This window comes from Aplysia californica, unplaced genomic scaffold (genome assembly GCF_000002075.1).
Source record: "Aplysia californica isolate F4 #8 unplaced genomic scaffold, AplCal3.0 scaffold00168, whole genome shotgun sequence".
In the NCBI taxonomy this organism is placed as follows: Eukaryota; Metazoa; Mollusca; class Gastropoda; order Aplysiida; family Aplysiidae; genus Aplysia; species Aplysia californica.
In genome coordinates, this window is record NW_004797438.1 from 73,964 (window position 1) to 96,895 (window position 22,932).

General features: G+C 40.6%; 1 protein-coding gene across 1 annotated transcript; it reads left to right on the forward strand.

Annotated features, from left to right (window-relative positions):
* Nucleotides 1-282: 282 nt before the first annotated feature.
* Nucleotides 283-19,493, forward strand: LOC101860808 (NSFL1 cofactor p47). Its single transcript, XM_005097934.3, has 10 exons — nucleotides 283-418; nucleotides 5,228-5,352; nucleotides 7,401-7,487; nucleotides 7,948-8,025; nucleotides 9,338-9,482; nucleotides 10,522-10,631; nucleotides 12,372-12,509; nucleotides 14,605-14,724; nucleotides 15,810-15,869; nucleotides 17,561-19,493. Exons 1-10 carry the CDS (start codon nucleotides 317-319, stop codon nucleotides 17,691-17,693), a joined length of 1,098 nt encoding a protein of 365 aa, XP_005097991.1. The 5' UTR covers nucleotides 283-316; the 3' UTR covers nucleotides 17,694-19,493.
* Nucleotides 19,494-22,932: the final 3,439 nt, after the last annotated feature.

Genomic DNA, 22,932 nt, shown 5'->3' on the forward strand with positions numbered 1-22,932 from the left:
GCGGGAGTGAAAGTAAAAATTTACCTATATCTACCCCTCCCACCCCCCCCCCTTTTTTTTTCTACTGGAGTAGATCTAGTGGTGGTCGGTGGTCTGCTTTTATGTTCAAAGAGGCCTAGCCTCTGACGCCGTCTCTCCCAAAACGAAGAGCTGCCGTGACCCCGTCAGCAGATACAGGTGAACAACAGAAGGTGAACACAATGATTGGTCTTAAACCTGTAAAGTTAGATAACGTGACGTAAATTTCGACATGCACCTTTCTCCCGGAAGTAAACAACCAAGGGTCTCAACTCTCAACTAACAATTTTAAAACAAGATGGCTGACAGAGAGGAACAAGTTGATCAGTTCGTTAACGTTACTGGAGTTGACGCTAATCGGGCTCGATTTTATCTGGAGTCGGCGGCATGGGATTTGCAAGTGAGTTTATGTCGTAAAACAGTAATAGAGTTAAAATTAGTGTCTTCTGTAAACTTTGTTATCAACTGCCATTCTGAGTTTCGATTTCTTTGTTGTCTGTGCGTACGGATTCTTCCAAGCAAAGCGTTTTGTTGTCGATTGTGCCAAGTCATATTATTACTAAAAATTAGACTATGATTTACTTAAAGTTATAAAGTGACCACGCTGTCAACAGAGGCGAAGGTGATGGTTTATAGCAGTATTTTTCTGTTCCAGAAGGTTCGATGTCAAAGTTGTTTTAGTTTTGAAAGTGGCTATTCTCACCCGCCCGGAAGTTCTCGCAAGATCAACTCCTCCCCTCTTCTCTCTCTCTCCGTCTCTTTCTGAATACTGTCTATCGGTGTGGACGATCAAATTGACCAAAACAAAGTTAAAAAATGATGTTAAAACACAAAAGTCTGACAAAAGTAAATAAATTTGGTTGTCTACAAAGATGCTACGGCTATTTAACTTTTCGAATCGAGCCGAACTACGCGGGTCGCCATTTTGTTTTGCCCGGAAATTCTCGCGCTACTCCTCTCTCTCTTTCTCTCTCTCCCTCCACTGCCCACAGACAAAATTGTACGCTTTTAGTAGGCTACAATTGTAATGGAACGTTTGTTCACGGCACAGAATTCTACAATTTTTCTGTTATCACAGTGTAGAATTCTGTGGTTTAGGGTGAACGCAAAATTTGGTGAACGCGCACCGGGTGAGAATAGCCACAAGACTCGCCTGCACTATTCTCACTCCGGGTAGGTGGCCTTTAGTTTTCAAATAAAAGGACAGTAGGTTCTAGAAGTCTAGAGAATAACACACTACACAGGTGAGCCTTTTGGCTATTCTCACCCTGTGTGCATTCACCATGATAGCCTAGGCCAACCAGTGTTGATCCAGTGTGATAACAGAAGTGTAGAATTGTGGGTGTTTTTTCGGTAGTTCCAACCCCCCCTAGACCTAGATTTAGATCTACACATAGATCTATATCTAGGTCTACGTTTGATGCGTGGCAAGCTAAGATATCAAACACTATCAAAACTGCAAAACATCAAATTATGGTGAAATCATGCCCCCCTGAAACCCCCCACCTTATTTTTATTAGGTCAGATGGGCAAGCTGAAACCCCCCCTACTCTTGGAGTTGGAGCCAAAGGAAGTGGCTATTCTCACCCGGGGTGAGAATAGAAATACGATCGACCTCTCACCCTGGGTGAGACTTGCCACCGTAGGCTATTCTCACCCAGTGTAAAACAAGACCTGTTTTTCCTAATTTCGGAATACTTTCTATCGATGTGGATGATCAAATGGATAAAGGCAAAGAAAAGATTACGTTATAGCACAAAAGTAAGCTAATTTTATCGACTACAAAGATGCTATATGGGTATTTCACTTTACGAATCGAGCCGAACAACGGGGGTCACCATTTTGTTTTGCCCAGAAGTTCTCGCAAGATCTACTCCTCCCCTCTTCTCTCTCTCTGTCTCTTTCTGAATACTGTCTATCGGTGTGGACGATCAAATTGACCAAAACAAAGTTAAAAAATGATGTTAAAACACAAAGTAAATTAATTTGGTTGTCTACAAAGATGCTACGGCTATTTAACTTTTCGAATCGAGCCGAACTACGCGGGTCGCCATTTTGTTTTGCCCGGAAGTTCTCGCACTTCTCCTCTCTCTCTCTCTCTTTCTCTCTCTCTCTCTCTCTCTCTCCACTGCCCACAGACAAAATTGTACGCTTTTAGTAGGCTAACAGTAGTTATGGAACGTTTGTTCACGGCACAGAATTCGACAATTTTTCTGTTATCACAGTGTAGAATTCTGTGGTTTAGGGTGAACGCAAAATTGGTTGGCCTAGATCTTGGCTAAAACGGTGAACGCGCACCGAGTGAGAATAGCCAAAAGACTCGCCTGGACTATTCTCACCCCGGGTGAGAAAAGAGGTGGCCGGGGCCAAAACCCACGAATAACAATGGCGGGGTGGGAACTACCAAAAAAGCGCCGAATTCTGTGGGGTGAACAAACGCTCCAGCGGTCTTGCTTGTGTATTATTAAAAGCATGCAATTTTGTGTGGGCAGTGAGAGAGAAAGAGAGAGAGAGAGGAGTAGCGTGAGAACTTCTGGGCAAAACAAAATGGCGACCCGTGTAGTTCGGCTCAATTCGAAAAGTTAAACGGAGTGTCTACGTACACGGTAACCAGGCACCTAGTCTCAGTATCTACGTACACGGTAACTGGGCACCTAATCTCACCTAGTCTCAGTATCTACGTACATGGTAACCGGAATGAAAATAAATCAATTTTAGTCCTGTGCTGTCACTTGCTGAAAAAAAAGAAATTCATACACAAACGTCTTGTCGGGCTCGCCATCGTGACCGGTCAGTGAACCTGTGCGGCCGCATCACATTGTGAGTACCGGTTGGGGTCACCAAAGTTCATTCAAAGTCTGTGCGCTGCGAAGTATAGAGTATAGGGCTCTGGAATGGGGGGGATTATTCATTTTTTTTAAAGTACAGTCCGTGAAGGGGTGGGGATGAAGGCAACACTGGATTACAAAAACTGAACTTGGAGTTCTGGACTACCCGGTTACCGTGTACGGGATAGAGACTACGTGCCCGGTTGCCGGCCGTGTACGTAGATATTGAGGCTATATGCCCGGTTATCGTGTACGTGACACTGAGACTATGTGCCCGGTTGCCGGTTACCGTGTACGTAGACACTGAGGCTAGGTGCCCAGTTACCGTGTACGTAGACACTCTGAAAGTTAAATAGCCGTAACATCTTTGTTGACGACCAAATTAATTTACTTTTGCGTTTTAACATCATTTTTTATTTTCGTTTTTATCAATTTGATAGCCCACACCGATAGGTCAGACAGTATTCAGAAAGAAACAGAGATTCAGAGAGAGAGAGAGAGAGAGAGAAGGAGTAGATCTTGCGAGAACTTCCAAGCAAAAAAAATTTACAATTTACAAACGATCGAATAAAAACAAAGCGCAAAACACGATAAACTCAACAATTAGTTGCCTATATTAGCACAACGAAACAAGTGATAAAAAACATAGATCTAGCATGTAGTCGCTCAGCTGGGGTCTCTTTTTATAACTTTGACCTATAATATACTATGTCATTTTCCATATAAGGAATACTGAAATTTTCCATTCAAAAAGGTCAGCGTCTATGCCCTTTATATAGGGCCTGTGCGCTTCCAGGTCGAAGTAGGTCTGCCCTATATATATATATATATATATATATAGGGTCTGTGGGCTTCCCGGGTAGCCCAGCTCACGCCCTTTATATAGGGCCTGTGCGCTTCCAGGTCGAAGTAGGTCTGCCCTATATATATATATATATATATATATAGGGTCTGTGGGCTTCCCGGGTAGCCCAGCTCACGCCCTTTATATAGGGCCTGCGCTCTTCCAGGGCTGAAGTCCAAGTGGCTGGCCTGAAGTTCATCTACTAGATCTAGAGCTAGTGAGTCAGAGTGCTTGTCTCTACTAACAAAGGTCTAACACAAAGTGCCTACCAAACTTGTATATTTACTGATTTATTGATAGAATTATATTTATTATTTGGAAGAGGCTAGCCGTACTTGATGATGGCTAGATAGCTAGGCTATTTTATTAGGCAGGTTCTATTTCTCTGAACGTTCGGGAAAATAAACTTGAGCTTTATTTCTCCGAACAGTTTCCGTTCTCGAGATTTGTTGATAATAAACGAATGGAGTGGCCCGTTTCTCTGTGTGTGTGTGTGTGTGTAAGGTGTGAACGGATTAGGGGGGGTGGGGGGGGCGTAGAAGGATTTTTTTTTTTACAAGAAGGATTTTAGTTTGTGCTGGGTGACTAAATGCAAAATAGTTTACTGCCGAGGTCGAGCTGTCTTGTTTTCTCGCAGTACCTTTTGGAGGTATTTTCAAATGAAGTATGTCCGGGAACGTTGCTCCGACCACGACTGAGGTATCTGAATATTCAGACATTTAAAAATCTCTAGCTCTCTAAATTGAATTTTATTGAAAAAATGCTTCTTCCCAGTCCTTGCAGAATGGCAGAATGAAAGGATGACCCCTAAATCTCGCAAATAATCCAAAAAATCTCGAGATCAGAAACCGTTTGGAGAAATAGAGTTCAGCTTTATTTTCGAGAACATTCGGAGAAATAGTGACTTCGATTTTATTAAATACGGCTAGACGGCTAGGCTAACCGTAAACAATGATGGCTAGACTGACAAACAGCAAAAAATAGGCCCACTGAATTGTAAATACATTTTTAGTTTTCAATACCTAAAGTATTTGAGACGAAACCAAAAGGTGTCTTACTGACAATGCATGTATTTTAAACTTGAATAATTACTAATGAGACATGAGTACTCAACAGGTTTCAGTCAATAGGACCTGACATATAAGTCTTAGAAGTACAGCTAGACAGGTAGGCTAGGCCATCGCAATAATTATTCTCATTCTTATTGCCTGATTATTAGTGACAGTTTTATGAGTACCGGTTTAGAAGTTATAATATTATAGAACAGAAAGAAATAAGGTTAAAAAGTTCCCATATGAATTTTACTTTGACTACTTCCCAAATGAAGAGCTGTACACAGGTTTCATAGTAAAGACCCACACATTTCCCAATTTCCTAAAAGTTGCCTAATCCATAAATTTCGAAAAACTGAAAAACACAACGTTGCTTGGGTTTTCACAAGCACCCCTTCTTAAATAAAAGCATTTTAATTCAACTCCCTCTCATATCAGTTTGTCTAAACCTTTGCATGATTTTCATTTAATTATTTTCATTTCAGCTTGCTATGAGTAGCTTCTTTGAGAGCGGTGATGGAGAGGAAGCGGATGCTGTGTCAGCTCAAAATGACGTTTCCATGGTGACAGACTCGGCTAGAGATGTCCAAGAAACGTCTACTTCAAACAGGTTACTGTTTATAATGTTGTAACATACAGCATAGTAACTTGGTATTTCAATAGTAAATATTCTGGTAAAAGTAAACTATAGCCCCCGTTTTGAACTGCTTGACCTTGTGAACCACATCAATGGTTAAAGTGGTGGGGGGAGGGGGGGGGGATCACAGAGGGTTTACAGCTATACAAAGTCTTATAGGAGTAAGAAATGGAGGGCTGTGATTATCCTGATGTAGTGTGAAGACATGGTGGCTGGGAGTAGGGGGTCGATTACTTTTAGGTTCAAGGTTCAGTGTAGACTTCGGTATTACCTGTATTACCTGTCCTGGGCAACAACGTCATTACTCGCCGACAGGTCCATAAGTGCTCAGTTCCCCCCAGCACCAAAGCCTACAAGGTATCCATACTGATTGTTCCTGTGGCTGTCTGATTATGGCGACGTCTTTCCTTTCCAGATAATCGTTCCTTTCTTCCTTCTCCCCTCTTTATCCCCATTTCCCGCATCCTAATGATAGTGTGGTGTTCTGCTGTCTCCCTGTCTTCCTCATCCTAAGACTTCGGTTGTTATCTGGTCTCAATAATTGAAGTAGTAGCCCAGTGCAAAGAAACTTTGATGAAACAGAATCAGTGTAAGTAGTTGGAGGAGGGATTTATACTGAGACCTTAAGTGTAGGTAATGTATACAGTTGGACAGAGATGGAGACTATAGTCCAGGACAGAAGTACATGAAGAGTTCTTGCTGGTTGCCTCTCTGACACGGTGTGAGAAAAGCTGATGAAGATAATGATGACACACAATAGCCAGCGTGCTTCCCAAATGCAAAGGCACTTTGTAATGGTATCAATGTTGAAGACTGCGGGGTTTTTTTAAACCAGGGAATTTGTGATAGCATTGAATGTTAGTGAAAGAAGAGGTAGCTTTTCTTTTTAGTTTTAGTTTTAGTAGAGGTTTTACGGTGCTCGCAACTGCATAAGGTCATATGAGTGCCAGAAGATTAGATGTGTTACAAGAGAGTAACAAACATTAAAAAGAAGAAGGGGAGATAAGAACGATAGATGATTCATAGGAAAGAAGAAGCAAACCACACCAGAGCACCCACCAACCACCCACTGTAGCTTTTCTTGAGAGGACATGGTTTGTAAAAGTAGAGAAATTGAAGATGTTTAAATAGGACTTGTAAGTTTTGGGTGATAATGTTGATTCATACCCATTGAGTTGCATAAATCCTTTTTAGCACAACAATCACCATGTGTCAGTTGTGTGGTTGTCGCACCTCGCCTACTCCTCCCTCTCCTTGAAGTCGTTATACCTCTTTACATTATCACTGCACAGTCAAACCTGCCGAGACGGCCACTTGCACAAATAGCCATTTTCCATTAGCCCTCCATCAATTGTACTCAGGGATGTCACTTTTTCGCTTTTTCTGATATTTCCGGTATTTTGATCCTGATATGCTATTCCATTATTGAGATCGAGATAGAATCTATAGCTGGAACCCCAATGTTAAAATAACGGAAAAACAAAGACTTCGCCATACATTCAAATAACGGGGAGAAAAAAACCTGGAAGATTTGCGCTATTCTCAGCAAGTCGGGAAAACACACATCCGTTTCTCTCTATGTACACCCTTTGGGTTTCAAAATTGATATTCATATGTTAGCGAGACTGGCGCATGGATTTTCAGCTATTTTCAAAAATGTTAAGTGGCATCCCTGGTACTACATAATGCCACTTCATAAAATGATAACCTGGCCAGTGTGGTGGAGGCCACGATATTTTTACCAACCAACGGTAACCCCCCCCCCCCCCCCCCCCCTCCCTGTTACAGCAGTTGCAAAACCCACCTTTCAACCCTCCCTCCGAAAGTTTTAAAAAGGGATTTTAATGTGCCTTACGCCGTCCAGAGCCTGTGGCCACATCCAGTTAGGAATTCAAAAGGAATCGTTTGTTTTATTTTTGATCAATTCTGCCTAAGACAGCCACTTATCTCCTTGACTCTGAGTGGCCGTCTTAGATAGTTTCCACTGTATTTATATTATTCTAAATGTCTTTGGTGTACAGATTTGGCACCTTGCGCAGTGTGAATGTCGATTCTGACTCATCGGATGAAGAAGGCCAAGCCTACTACGCCGGTGGCTCTGACAGAAGGTAATGTCCCCTCTTAATCACTGCTGATGTTTAAATGTTTAAATGATTGTAGCTGGCTTAAAATCAAACATATTTACTTTGTTGTTGCTAGTTTTAAAATGGGGTAGCTTCATTATTTATGGGGACGGTAGTCGTACCCGTGTGATTTGTAGTGGTGGTGGTTCTGTACTTTTTTCTAGTTTTTCACTGTTGAGTTATGAAGTGTAAATAAAATCTGTCTTTTGCAAACTACTTTATTTTTTACCCCTATAAGAATTTTTGATGTTTGTTTGTTCTCACTTTCTGTTTTAGTTGTGTTATGCTTTTGTGTCTCTTTTTACAGATGTTTCAGTCTGCAGGAAGTACGTAATCTTTTAGTCTTGAGAAGAATATTTTGTCTTCACTTTACATTATATGTCAGTTTGTGAAAGAGAAAGTGGTTGGTAAGTCTTTAACAAAATGCCTTTTCTTGACATTGCAGTGGTCAGCAAGTGCTTGGTCCACCCAAGAAGAAGGACTCCCACAAACTGGTGGAGTCTCTGTTTAAGTCAGCCAAAGAGTAAGTCAAGAACCGTGTGAATGTATGACAGGCTTTATTAACTCTGTTTAGAATTTCATGAAATCAAAACTAACTGAATGAGGTCGTTCTGAAAGAATTCGGTGTGTGACAGTCGAGAGTGAAAACAATAAGGAACTAATCAATGCAGTTCTTAGGATGCTTGAATCAATGTAAAGACATCAAGAACCTTGCTCTCTTTGAAAAAAAATAGATGGCAAAGATAGAGCAAGAATAACTTACTTTAAAAACTTGAACAGGTAAGTTGTCTGAAAAGACTTGCTAGACAATATCGGTTTTAATTTAAGAGCGTCTGAGCAGATCAATCAATGAGTGGTGAACCTGATATCTGAAACTTGAAGAAGGAGATGGAAACTGGGTTTCTGGACTTGTGTACAAATGTTATTGATACATAACTTCAGCTATCTTTATCTCAAGAGCTTGTTGCATCAGGATTTTTTTTTTTTTGGGGGGGGGGGATGTATATTGTAATCCGCTCATGATTTTTTTATTTGTCTGGTTAAAAATTGTCTCTCTCTCTTTTTTTTAGAAACAACGGTGATAGTGTCTTGGTTTTGTGGCTATTTTACAACTTCTTCACCATCGTTAGTAATGTTATATTTAGTTGATGTGTTTCTCTTGACTACGAGCAAATGAAAAAAGGCCTGTGCATTTCCCGTCTCTTGATTATAATATTATTTATAATACTGTTTTGCTTGAAATATTTATGGTCAGTATATGATAGCTTAATGTATTTACTCTCCCAAACAGTTTGTTGGATGGTTTCTTTGAAAAGGTTCATCTAAGAACCTGGGCCTCTTGTTTAGTGTCTAGTTCTGATCAGGCCAAAACAAACATAAAGATGGGCACTGCTGTTAGATCCTCCTCTTTTTCGTTCCGTTGTTTCTGTTTATCTTCGTTCTTTTTCACCGCTTCCCTCGTGGCTGGAGCGTGCCATTTGTAAGTCCCTTTTTTTTTCTTTTATAAAATTCTGTGTGTCTGTTTTACTTTTTGGCTGCTGTAAATGACCATTGTGCTTCTCTTTATTAGTCCAACAGCAACTGGGTGGGGAGAGACAGCTTGCCATGCTGCCCAAGTTTCTGAAAATCTTGATGGGAGTTTCGAATTAAGCTCGCGAACTCACAAAGTCCAGCACAGTTCTCTTTGGTTATTGCCTTTCTCTGATAAAGAAGTGTTAAATCAGTGGAGAGAGATGGAACTTCTCAGAAAACTCAAGTCTGAGAATATTCTGATGGGCTTCGGATTCAGGCCGCAACAGTTCTCCTGAACTAACACCGCTCTTCTTTTTCCTCAGACATGGTGCGGAAGAGAAGAACGAAGGAGACAGACCATCCCAGTCAAGCCGTTCAACATTTGTGGGTGCTGGTTACAGGCTAGGGGAGACCAGCGATGATACAACGGTCGTCCCCGGTGCACAGAAGCCAGCTGCCAGGAAGCAGGTACATACATTGTAAACCCCCCCCCACCCTCTCTCTCTTTCTCTCTCTCTCTCTTTCTCTCTCTCTCTCTCTCTCTCTCTCTCTCTCTCTCTCTCTCTCTCTCTCTCTTTCCTGGTACTGTGGCGTTATAAGTGGTCAGTGATGCCAACAGCACACAGGAACTCAGTCCTCGCTCGGGGGTCCTTGAAAAGTGCTCAGTGTGGGTCGTTGAAACGTCCTAGTAGACGTGTTTTGGCACGATAGTTGGCAGGACATTTCAGGATTATGCGGTCTATAGTCTCGTTCTCCTCTTTGCAGGCTCGACAGGACTGATCTGGGTTGTCTGCTGGTGCGATTTTGTGTAGATATGATTTCAGCTTGGGCAATTTTCCACCAGTTCTCATTTGAGAGATAAGCCGGCGGTCTTGTCGCAGGAGCACACTGTAACCAGAAAAAGAAATGTAAAGGAGAATTTTCATGTAGCTGAATAAGAGTGTAATGTGATGCTCTGCCTAAAAGTGTCTATAAAATTATTGTTTAGCTCCCCAACCTCTTTATACAATTTTTAAAACTGAATGTGAAGTGGCTCAGAACTGCATGACTGTTTTGTGATCTCTGCTGTAGATCATCGGTAAAAGTAAAGCTTCACTCACTCAAGCCTGTTTCAATCGAAGACACATTGACTGAGGAGCAGTAGTTTGTAGCTGAAGGAGGGTGTATTGTGGTACATAAAAGTAAAGACAAACACACACACACACACACACGCGCGCGCGCGCGCAACTTTGCGCATCCATCTTGGCCTTGGTGAAGTCTTCTACTTTTATCTGTTATGTGAGGCATTCAAGGTAGAACCAGGTGTTTGTCAAAATAATTGAAATAAAAGAATCATACATTTTTCTGCTGGCTTGACAATTTTTATCAAATACCTATAACTCCACATGCCCTAAAACAGTTCTTCCAAATCAAAATGAAATGCTTCCAGGTACAATTCTTTCCTTTGTAACGACATGTCTTATGTTTGGCATTCAAAAAATTTTCAACTACTTCTCTTTTCTTCCAGGAGGAGAAAAAATTGAAGCTGTGGAAGAATGGGTTCAGTGTGGACAATGGAGAGCTGAGAGATTACAACGATCCTCAGAACAAACAGTTCCTGGACAGCATATCCAGAGGGTGAGTAGTAGAGCTGTGCCCATTCGGCTTTACAATTCGACATTCATGATTTTTGCACTATTCACAGCTATTCGAAGCATGGCAGCCATTCGAATGCTGGTGATTTTTAAAAAAACAGATACTGGATTTTCGTCTCATTTTTCTAAAACAGAAAAATTGGAGTACATTATATCTAAAATCATTAAGATCAATATACAGAAATACTCTTTATTTGATGGTTACGAGATAGAGTGATAAGAGGAGCCTACAATAGTTATAAAACAATCCTTTAGAGAACAGCTCTTACTATTCAATATTCACTCGTCACACTATGGACGGCTCAAGCAAGGGCACTTGACTCTTGAAGCACAGCGAATGTTTTTTTCCATGAAGTTAGCTGTCACAATGAATGAGCTCCCCTAACCCTACTCGAAATTCGAAGCACTATGAACGGTCAACACGTTGCACTGTCTGAGCGCGTGCAACAACAACGCACGCGCGCTCAGTGACTGGGGTTTGACGGCGCTCCGAATTGCAGAAGTTAGATCTGGGCTTATCACGTATAAGAAATAATGATTCGACAGCGATTCGAATTGCGGAAGTTACATCTGGGCTTATCACATATAAGAAAAAACCATTCAACGGCGCTGTGAATAGCTAGCAAATGTAGAATAGCAGAACTTTGGTCTGGGTATTGCTTATCATATATTAGAAAAAATCATTTGACGGAGGTATTCAAAAATCTTAAATAGCGAGCTCACACTTCGAAGCTTCAGTGATATTTTGTTTCCTCAAAATCACACAGCACTAGTGAGTAGGGGGTTGATGGGTGCTCTGGTGTCGTTTTCTCCTTTCCTGTCAAACTTTTATCGTCCTTTTCTCTTCTTCTTTTTGGTGTTTGTTACTCTCTTTTGACACCTCTAACTCTAATTTTCGGCTTTTATGTGACCTAATTGTGTAGCAAGTGCTCTAAAAACACTTACTAAAACAATCTTGTCTTGTTTAAATGAATGATTATAAACATGGTTCTAATCTTATGCCTTTTGTAGCTTCCCTTAACACTGGTTGTAATCTAGAGAATGCTCAAGTAGTGCTATTTCCATGGTGGTGATCGTTCAGTGTATGAGTCTGTTGGAGAACAGTTATACCCAAAATAACACTGATGTGGTCTACTTTTTATAGTTTTCATTTTTGCCTTTGTCTTAATCCTATCAGTACGATGAGTTTTGTGTCCTGGAAAGTCAAAATGTGGAAAGTTGTACAATTCCATGCTGTACTGGGTATGATAATGTGGCATATGAAGAAGTTAACCTGTTCCTGGATGAATGTACCAATTTAATTGTGGTACTGACTTACTTTGCAGGTCCTTCTTTTCTTTCTCCCTGCTTATTTCTGTCTTTCTATCACGCTTTTTTTTCCTTTCACTGAAATACCTTGATCGTGCTGTTGTATTTGTTTTTATTCAACAAACGAAACAAACCTTTTTCTATGGCTTTCTGTAACTTCTTTAGTTGTAAATGTGATTTCGAGGGTGGTTGGCGGGTGCTCTGGTGTGGTTTGCTTCTTTTTTCCTATCAAACATCTATCGTCCTTATCTCCCCTCCTTCTTTTTTATGTTTGTTACTCTATTGTGATACCTCTAATCTTCTGGCGCTCATATGACCTTATGCTGTTGTGAGTGCAGTAAAACTCTTACTAAAACTAGCTAAACCTTTCCGTGTGGCTTTCTATAACTTCTTTAGTTGTAAATGTGATTTCCAGGGAGGTTCCACAAGAGCTTGTAAGAGAGGCACGCGGTGGCGAAATCAACCTGGACATGGAAGATCATCGCGCTGAAGATTACGTCAAGCCCAAAGTCTCGGTGAAGGCTTTCACGGGTGCTGGACACATGCTGGGCAGGTGAGTGGATGGACAGTCTTGACAGGGATACTTTTCAGAAGTTATACAACTAATCATCATAACTGCATACTAAATGTATGAATATTTTGACTTTGCTGGAATGTGTTTTTCAGGACATGATGTTAAAAGTCCTTCTGAAGACAAGTTTCGAGAACTTTTTTTGAGAGGGTGTGCACATATGAGATTCGCTTCATTTTGTGCAATTTCATATCACTTAATTTAGCTGATGGATACATTTTTTAAATTGTAAATTTCGTTGATAAATTTTCCTTTTCTTTTTTTTTTTCAACATACCCAAACCCTAATATTCAGGATCACGCTTTATTGTAAGTACCTTACGTTATTGGTTTTTAATGATGCTAGAGGAATATGTGAGGTAATGAATAATTTTTTTTGTTTAAGCACTAGATCTGAAACAGACATTGGCAATCATGCTTTGCCAATCATTTCTCTGCTGAGAGGCTCTCTTATAATTCCTTTACTATACTGGTCTTTTCCCATCACCCTTCTGTTCAAGTTGTCGAAGAAAGTCATTCTTGGTCTACCTTCGCCTCCCATTATTTCAATGAGTCTCTTGGAAAACAATTGTATCGTACCGAAAAACACTCATGTGGTCTGACTTTTTGTAGTTTTCAATTTTTGTTGTCTTAATCCTTTCAGTACAATGGGTTTTGATCCCTGGTAAGTCAAGACGTTTTTCGTTGGGTAACCACAAGAAATGCAGTCGACTCCGCTTGTGTTAAAGTCATTTGAGTTGATCTTTGTGCTTAAAGTTGAATATTTTGTCTTTTTGTCGGGTCCCTGAACCTCTTCTTCTTGACATTTGTTAAAGTCAAACAATTATGTAGATTTCAATTCAAACGTGATTATGCTGCCGTTAAGGTGCTTGTTTTTTTTACCCCTTGCAGCTAACATAATTTGGCTGAATTTATTTTTGCGTTTTAATTGTCATTTGTTTTGCACTCAATTTTTACATTGGTGATACTTCATGTAGAAATCATTGTGTGCGCCAATGAATGTGTAGTAGGCCTACACAGTGCTTCAATAAAACAGTGAGGAGTGCGTGTGAGTGACATCACTTTAGGCCGAAGGGCTTTGTGCTATCGTTAGACTATGAGTAAAAAAAGTAAAGTTGTTCCCGCATCCGAACCGAACCTTGGGGATTGCCTTGTTAGTGAGACAACTTCCTGGGCCTTCGGCATATTGTGGTAGGGTGGCCAGTTCCTTTCCATGCCGCCTTTACTTCCCCAACTCGAAGTCAGGTACCCATTACTGCTGGGTGGGCAGGAGGGGACGAAAAATATCGGTGTCCGAACCGAGGCTCGAACCCGGACTTTCCGCTTCGGAGACCAGCACACTAACCTCTCCGCCACCGCTCCTTTAGACAGTGAGTAATACAGTAAAACCTCAGTAAAATTTGCTTGGTTTAAAAAGTACTCTCTGCCGTTATGTTCATTTATTGAAGTCCTGGGTCCCTTTAAGCATTTTTACGCTTTAAAAGCTGTCTAAAATGTACCTGCTTTTAAAAAAAAGGTATTCTTTGGGGTAACATTCACTATTCAAAGTGTTTTTGTTATCTAAAGTTGTACATTGCGCTTTGTGAGAATAAAGAAAAATGACCAAAAAAACCCCAATAGTTTTACTGTACTCAATAATGCAAGGGAATCAGTCGCAGTGAGAGGGTGAGTTTTTCGTGGGGTAGTTTTGCCATCAGTGGATCTTTGCATCCCATCACCCCCCCCTCTCACACACACACACACACACGCACGCAAGTGAGGGCCCATTGATTAATAATGTGAATAAGTGTTACTCCTGTTGCAGCCATTTTTACTACAGTACTGAAATAAAAATAATAAGAGTGGAAAAGAGTTTATTATGTCTTTTGATGTTGTGGTTACACCCGTTAGTTGAACTTGGAATGAGTTGATATTTTTTTTGGATTTTTTCACTTTCCTCAACGGCATCAACTTATCCGTAGTCTACTGTAGTCAGTAATGTAAAAAAAACAACCTGGGTCCCCTGTGCCTCCGCTTTTATTCTTTACCCATTAGCCAATGGACCATTGACTGTTTTCTTCTTTCATGTTACGTTTCAGCCCAGCTCCCAATGTGATAAACGCAGAAGCGGCCAGTGGTGGTGGCCAGGCTGCCGCTGTGAAGGTGGACGAGGGGAAGCCCACGACGAACGTCCAGTTACGTCTGGCCGACGGGAAAAGGTTAGGTTGAACGTGTTGTTGTCTTTGGTTTGAATCAACCTATGCCATACGAAACCAAACTGTATTGTTCCGTATCATTGCACTGTGCCGTAGCTTTCCATACCATGGCGTATTGGAAGTGGGTGGTTTGTTCCTTCTTTCCTATCAATCATCTGTCGTCTTTATATCTCTCCTCCTCCTTTTTTGTTTGTTACTTTCTTGTAACACCTCTAATCTTCGGCACTTATATGACCTCATTGAGTTGCAAGTGCTGTAAAACTCTTACTAAAAAAGGCAGGAGTACTAAATTGATTATACTGAGCCGTCCCTTGATGTCGTGCCATACCGCAATAAATCATAATAATAATTTATAAAAATTGCATTTTTATGTAGCCATCCATGCTCTATGCTTTACAACTATTATTATCCCAGCAGACCCTGGAATGCACACAAATATTCTCAACGTCTCAGAAAGCGTACAGTGCAAGCTGCGAATTGTATGCACTCAAACATTAACAACTGACAAGATCTTTCGCTGCCTATAGCTGTATTCCCCTTTCCTCCTGGGTGAAATGAGGAAAATTTGTGTAAAGTTCTTTTCACATGGACACAATTTCGGCCCCCCTGATGAGTTTGAACCGTGACTTTATTGTCGCGAGTCTGCGAGCCAAACCGCTAGGCCACCGACATCACATACTATGCCATAACACTGTACCAAATTATGCCGTACCATTATATTGTATACAGGTAAATGTAACTTTCTCTTGAGTCTGCAGAAAAAAACCTGTGTTATAATTATGAAACTGGATTCTAAAATTTGGTCAGTGTTTTGTGTTGTTCAGTGTGGTATTTGCAGAAGGAACTAAATGCAGGCAGTATTGCGTTGTTAGTCATTTTTAGCTGCCTTTGAGATACGTCTGTATGCAATACTGCCTGCGTAAAGAGGAAATGATTAGAGATGTGAAATATTCATTATACGTGTGTGTGCTTTTGTTGGAGTGGGGGGGATTTGAAGTGAAAGGGGGTGTAATTTTGGTGGAGGGGGAGGGGGGGGTTTTTTTGTGGGTTTTTTCACTTAGTTGACTGATATTTTTCTTTTCTCACAGGTTGGTCCTGAAACTGAATCATTCTCACAAAGTCAGCGACATTCGGCAGCATATCATATCGTATCCTTTTTTTAAATGGCATTCCAACTGCGTTAATGACTTATGTGTATTTGAAAATGTTCGGAGTTCATGTAAGGTTATATTAAAAATGATTTTTGTGAGTACCCAGACCTGTTGCTGGAGCGGGTGGTTGGCGGGTGCTCTGGTGATTTTTGCTCCTTCTTTCCTATCAAACATCTATCGTCAGTATCTCCCCTCCTTCTTTTTTGTGTTTGTTACTCGCTTGTAACACCTCTAATCTTCGGCACTTATATGACCTTATTGTGTTGCAAGTGCCGTAAAACTCTTGCTAAAACTAAAAGACCTGTTGCTGTTTTCAAGTATTTCGATAAGTCTGTTATAAATTAATAAATGGATCCTCCTGGTGCTAGAAATATCTTCTTAGAATAATCAAGATAAACAAAATTAAGTAATTTGGATGGTCCTGGTGTATGCGAAGATTGGTTCAAAAAGGAAAAACTTTTTTGTTTGTGTCAAAGTTCGTTCAGGGTGGGTTAAGCTTGATTCATACGTGTGTTGAAAGTCTTCTGATGGCCATGAAATTTTTCATTTCATGCGTGTTCAGTGTTCTGCAACTTCACTGTTTTTGGCAAATGCTGTGCTTTCCAGTGCCCGACTATATGAGAAGCAAAAAAAAAACAAAGACAAACTTGTACAGTCAACCTCCATTATACCGCCTACCTTAGGATGAATGTGAAGTTGGTGGTACAGCGGGGCTGGCGGTACAACGAGGTTTTCATGTTCTCTGTTAAATGCATGTAGCACCGACTGCTCGATGTCAAGGGAACTTGTTTACCATCACAAAATGAAGTAATAATGAGTTATCTCCCTTCGATCTGTCACTAATATTTGAGCATGAGTCCTCATTAACTAAAAGCCCCACAGGCATTCGCCAGCCTGTATGCTATTGGGCTGATGTCTGACGACACCAGTAATTTTGACGAGGGGCTGAAAGTTTCTCCATCGTCATCAACGCCTTCCACCCCAAGCAGGGTATTCGCCACATGCAAGCTCCTTCTATTTATCTCTGTCCCGGGCCATCCTTCCAAGCTAAATTCATCTCTCTCATGTCCCTTTTCATACATCTCCTCCATGTTTCCGGTGGCCTACCCCTGCCTCGTGCTCCCTGTGGGTTCTACTGCAGCGACTGTCTTGTGATGTTTCCGCTGAGCTTTCTGAAGGTGTGTCCCTTCCATCGCCATTTTCTTAAGCTCCAGTTACACGCTACGATAAATTGTGTCAGGTTCGTCTTATGTGAAAACTGTCTGTTTAGACATTCCAATCTACCGTCCAGTTTTCTTTTGATCAGGGAGATTCTTACTCTTAGTCATTGACTTGACTGCAGATGTGCAACGCACCGGGTGAACTTGATACTCAACTTCACCATTGGCGATCAACTAAATAATGAAATTGCTAAAATTTACATAAAATCGCATTAAATCAGGCTCTTCGTGAGCAACTTTGCTTATTTTGAGACGCTGATTCCGAATATGAAATCAGTTTTTACCTTGGATAATTATTTTTTACATTTTGAGACAATTTTGTAAGAATTCATAGGTTTTTTATCTCCTTTTCTTTGAAGTTTGATGTTCAAAGCAAAAAGAACAGTCTCCTTAAAGATTGTTCCGCATATTCTGAATGCGGCCCTGGTTTCTGTGAGATGTAATGATGTTTCCTTAACCACTGTTCAGCTCCAATCCTCAGTACGCCCAGTCCAGTTTCTGCCTGATGACAACGTTCCCCAACAAAGAATTAACAGATGAGTCTCAGACGATAGAGGGGGCCAATCTACTCAACGCTGTCATTGTGCAGAGGCTTAAATAGGACGACGCTGCGTAGGGTGAACTACGGGGCATATGCTGTTTAGTGAATGTTTAATGTGAGTGTTCGTGAGAGTGTGCATGTGTGTGTGTGTGTGTCTTCAAAGATGTGCAAGTGACGTGTGGTGGTATAGCTTTTTTGTATTTTGTGTGAGGTCCAGATGATGTTTCAGTTTATTCCTGCCGACATCTGTGTTGTGACGTTTAAGCCGTTTGCTGCTGTCACATACAGAAGGTGTGAGTTTGATTCCAAGTGAGGAAGTTTCTGTAGTTGCGTGTCTCCGTCTGTGTGCTTGAATACTGTATCCGTCTCAGCCTGGATCGACTCTTGACACTTGCGGACAGACAGATTGTAACAGCTTGCCTCTCGAACGATCTGAATTGTGTCCATGGGGATGTAAAACATTTCCAGTCAGTCGTGTAGTTTATTTCTATAACTTTTGTTCATTGCTATTCCATTTAAAAGAGTGACCTTCACCTAGATAACAAAGAATTGTAGTTACAAAGTAGAAAAAATTATGCATCTTACATAGTCGGTGGTTGTTCAATGTCCTTACAATCTCTATATTATTATTTCAACCCATTGCGGCAACAGCATGCATTAGTTCATAACACAGTTTATATCTGACAAGTTTTTTCAGTCGTAATTTGAAGGACGTATTGTATTCGTAGCCATTGTGCTGTTTACAAAGTCGGGTTGAGTTTGGGTTTTCACTGTAGCTCTATTCTTTGATCTCTTTTCTGATGAAATGCCAGAGTTAATTGCGGTATCTTTACGCAGATCCTTCAGTTTTTCTGAAACTCTTGTGGTGAGCGTACACTGATATTGTAGTATCAGAAAGAGAGCTTTTAAAATATGTGACGTGTGTGACATTTTCAGATGAGACTGTGATACTGACAAACATTGTAGTGTATTGTTGGTCTTCTGTCAGCGGATACGACGTCAGTACCGGCATCTGTGGTTAAGTGGTGTGGCTCTTCCTTGTCACTGGAAGGAGACACGAATTTGATTCCCGGGGGGGGAGGGGGGGCAGGGGGGGAGGTTTGTTATTAAGCATCTCCGTCTTTTTTTGCTGGGATGCCTTATCCGACTCCGCCGAGGTTAGCCTGGGGATAGGCAGATTCAAAGCAGTCCGTTTCCAAAATTGTCTAAATAATGTCGATTTCAGTTACAAATATGTGTGTTTTGTGACCCTCTTTGATGCTGGCCACTTTGGTTTGACTTGGTGGTTCAAATTGGTTTTGTCCTTCAGAACTTAAAAAAAAAAAAATATCTAAAGGGAATTTCATTCACTTTTCTAGTGTTATTGTTTGTCTCCGATTAGAGAGTTTCATTTGCATGTAAAGTGCAGTTGAATTGATATAATGTGTACTATTGTATGTGGTGACAAAGATGGATTCACTTTGCCACAATTTGTAAAATTTAAGTTAATTTTTTTTCAAGGGAATTTCTTTCTTATGAGGTGTTTACGATTTTTGTTTACTGACTGAAAGGGACAACAGATTGTTACTGTTGATTTCATCTGTGGATAAAAAAAACAAACAACTAATGACCTCCACTGAGTTTGATTTTTTGTCATTAAAAAAATATAACTGATATTGCTATGCTTTGTTTGTATTTTGACATTTTTAAAGAATTGCTTTGAAATGTATTCTTCCTTTCTGTCTCTCTTTCATCTAAAATGCAGTCCTCTTTCGCATTTTATCCTTCCTGTCGTCATGGTTTTGCTGTTTTGTTACTTACTAAAGTCCTCATTCTACTGGCTGGAGCTTCAAAAATTAAAAACTGAAGTTATAAATAACAACTTTTCTTCGTACTTTGGTATATTGTGGAAGAACTGTCATTCTACCATAGTGGGTGGTTGGCGGGTGCTCTTGTGTGGTCTGCTCCTACTTTCCTATCAAACATCTATCGTCCTTATCTCCCCTTCTTCTTTTTTGTGCTTGTTACTCTCTTGTAACTCCTCTAATCTTCGGCACTTATGTAACATTATTGTGTTGCAAGTGCCGTAAAACTCTTACTAAAACTGTCATTCTACCACCACTAAATGGAGCTGAACTGAAGTTACTCAGGTTCATGAGCATGGAGTCATTTGGTTGACTTTTTCTTGTTGGTATTCTTCACCAACAGTGGCCAACTATGGGAATGGGTACTCAGCTATAGACAGCGAAAGAGCTTGTCAGTATATTTGTGTTTTAACGCCTATAAATGGTGGCTTGCACTGTATGCTTCCCAGGAAGTTGAGACTGTTTCAGAATGCTATCAGGTCTGCTGGGGTAATAAATATTGATTGTAAAGCACATAGAGCTTGCTGTTGAGCTGGAATTTGCGCTGTACAAATGCTGTCTATATTAATATTATTATTATCATTTGTTTAACATCCTGTGCACTTGGTAAGCTCCTTGTGTTTTCACATTCTTTTGCACTTTGTGAAAGTAAAAGTAATTGTATTGATAATTCCATTTATATAACATATATGATCTACGCTCTACAGCATGCTCCATGCACTTTACATTACAACTATGATTACCCCAGCAGACCTTGGAACACTCTGAAACATTCTCGACTTCCCCTGAAGCATAGAGTGCGAGCTGCAGGTTTCTCTCGTTCATACATTAACAAACTGACAAGGTCAAAGTAAATTCTGGCCGTTGACTCCAGCTCTCTACATGCTTTCATGGCTGGAAAATAAAAAATAAAGCATCAGAGCTTAATGTCAGCATATATTTGTGAAACTTCGTCACTTTGGGCGCCTAAAACTTCCTAACCACTTAACTTTCGAATTTGAAAAAAAATTAATGGTGGTTCAAAATCTTTTAAAGGGTGCACAGTTATATTAAGGAGTCTGAAGTCACTAGTTTAATTTTCAGTTTATCATTAGTTTCATTTAGATCTAATCGTGGGAAAGTCCATCTTCTAAGACGCCATTATAAACCAGTGAGGTTTCTGTTTACAAGCAGTGCGCACTGCTTCCACAATGGTTTGATGATCGATTCTTTTGAGTCCATTCATCGAGCGGGTGCCCAGCTAGTTTAGTATTTTTTAAAGTTTAAATATATAGGTTTTACAGCGCTCGCCACTGAGCGCAAAGTGGTGGATGTCAACAGAGAGTCCTTACGGGGAATCAGGTTCACCTTTCTAGCTTCAACAGCACAAAGTCCTGTCACCATAGAATTATACAAATTTAGGTGGCCAAATTATGCAAGAAAAATGCAAAATTATGCAAAAATTATGCAAGTTACCGTAACACCATTCGCGACACGTTTTGCACTTTTTCAACAAGAATTTTCATGTTTTATGTATGTACAGATAAATTGAAAACTGAACTTATCAGTATCAGTAATTTGTTGAGTATTTGGAAAGAAAACAATACACATCAGTCAGAAAAAAACAACCAAAAAATATAATCTCTGTAACTTTCAGCTGTAGATCTATCTAAGATTAAGAGGAAAAAGAAATGGGGGGGGAAAAAAGGACATTTGGACCTCTGATGCTGCAACATCACTAAAACCAGGGACACCTGTCAAACATGAAACTTCAGCAGACATAAGAACAACTTTTGATGGATTGAAAAATTAGAACATGCTCAAACTCAAGGAACAAAAGCCCCATCCCATAAACCATTAATCAAGATCTTCTAACAAGGAACAAGGGAAATAACCAACTTTTCACTGAAATGAGACTAATTACATTGATTACTTCCCTTTAGTCACGGCGAGGCGTTGTTTTGTGAAAAAGGAAAAAAACGCGGGGAATCCAAAATTATGCAAATGTTGCAGAATTACGCGAAAAAACTCGGCCGCACAATCGCATAATCCACCTACGGGGACAGAAAGTCTGCTTCGACTATGAAGGCACCCCGGAAATAGTGGGTCACAAGAGTGTGACAAGCATACAAATACAAAAGATGTAAAGGAAAAATTACGATTGTAAGGATTAAGAAAGAAAAAGCAGCAGCTCCCTGTTGCAGTTCAGGCACAGTTATGAGAATGACATTGATGAATCAGCCCATTTACAATTTTATTACTGTGCATAAGAACATATTAATGTGTTAACCATAGTTCACCGAAATTCATTTTCCACATGTCACTCTGCTTTCTGTCTGTCTGTATGTCTCTTTGTTTGTCTGTCTCTCTGTTTGTCTCTTTTGCATTAGTATGGATTTTTCCATCTTTACTTTAATAAACTTAAAGAGCCAAGTACATGTAGTAGTAGAAGCAGAGCCCTGAAAACCCCAAAACAGGATACAGGATGCTCTGTTGTGGATTCCAACCTTTGTCATCCTTACAATAATTTTAGCAAGATAATTGAACATGGTTGCTTTTTACATGCGCGCGCGCATACACACACACACACACACACACACACACACACACACACGCGCGCGCGCGCGCTCACACACACGCACACACACACACGAACAGCATTTCTTTTTCAAAAAGTTGTGAGTTCACAATATTCATCACGCCAATGTAATCGGAAGTCGAAAGTAGATCTAGCCTAGTTAAGCAAGGAAAAGTTTCTAGCCCTTCTGTGACAGTGGAAGACACTCCCTGGAAGTGGACTCCTTTACCAACTTTGGAAGTGTCATCTATGGTAAAGGTGGAACTGGGACGGATGTAAAACAAAAGCAAGAACCGCCAAGGCAAGGTCAGCATTCAATCAGTTATCAAAAGTCTGGAAAGCAAGCAACATCTCACTGCGCACCAAGATTCGACTCTTTAACTCCAATGTCAAGTCTGTGCTCCTCCACGGCTGCGAAACTTGGAAGACAATCAAGACAGTGCTGAATAAAGTCCAGACTTTCATCAACAGATGTATGAGGAGTATTCTAAGAATTAAATGGCAGGACAGAATAAGAAATGAAGAGCTGAGGGAAAGGACAGGACAAATGTATATATAGAAGTAGAAACAGGACAAAGAAAGTGGCGATGGATGGGACACACCTTCAGAAAGCCCAGCGGAAACATCATAAGACAGTCACTGCAGTGGAACCCACTTGGAGCACGAGGCAGGGGTAGGCCACGGGAAACATTGAGGAGATGTGTGGAAAGGGACATGAGAGAGATGAAGCTTTCTTGGAACGATCCGGGAAGGATGCCCCAGGACATAGATAAATGGAAGGAGCTTGTATGTGGTCTATACCCTGCCAGGGGTGGAAGGCATTGGTGAGGATGAAGCCCCCTTCCTTCACACACACACACACACACACACACACACACACACACACACACACACACAC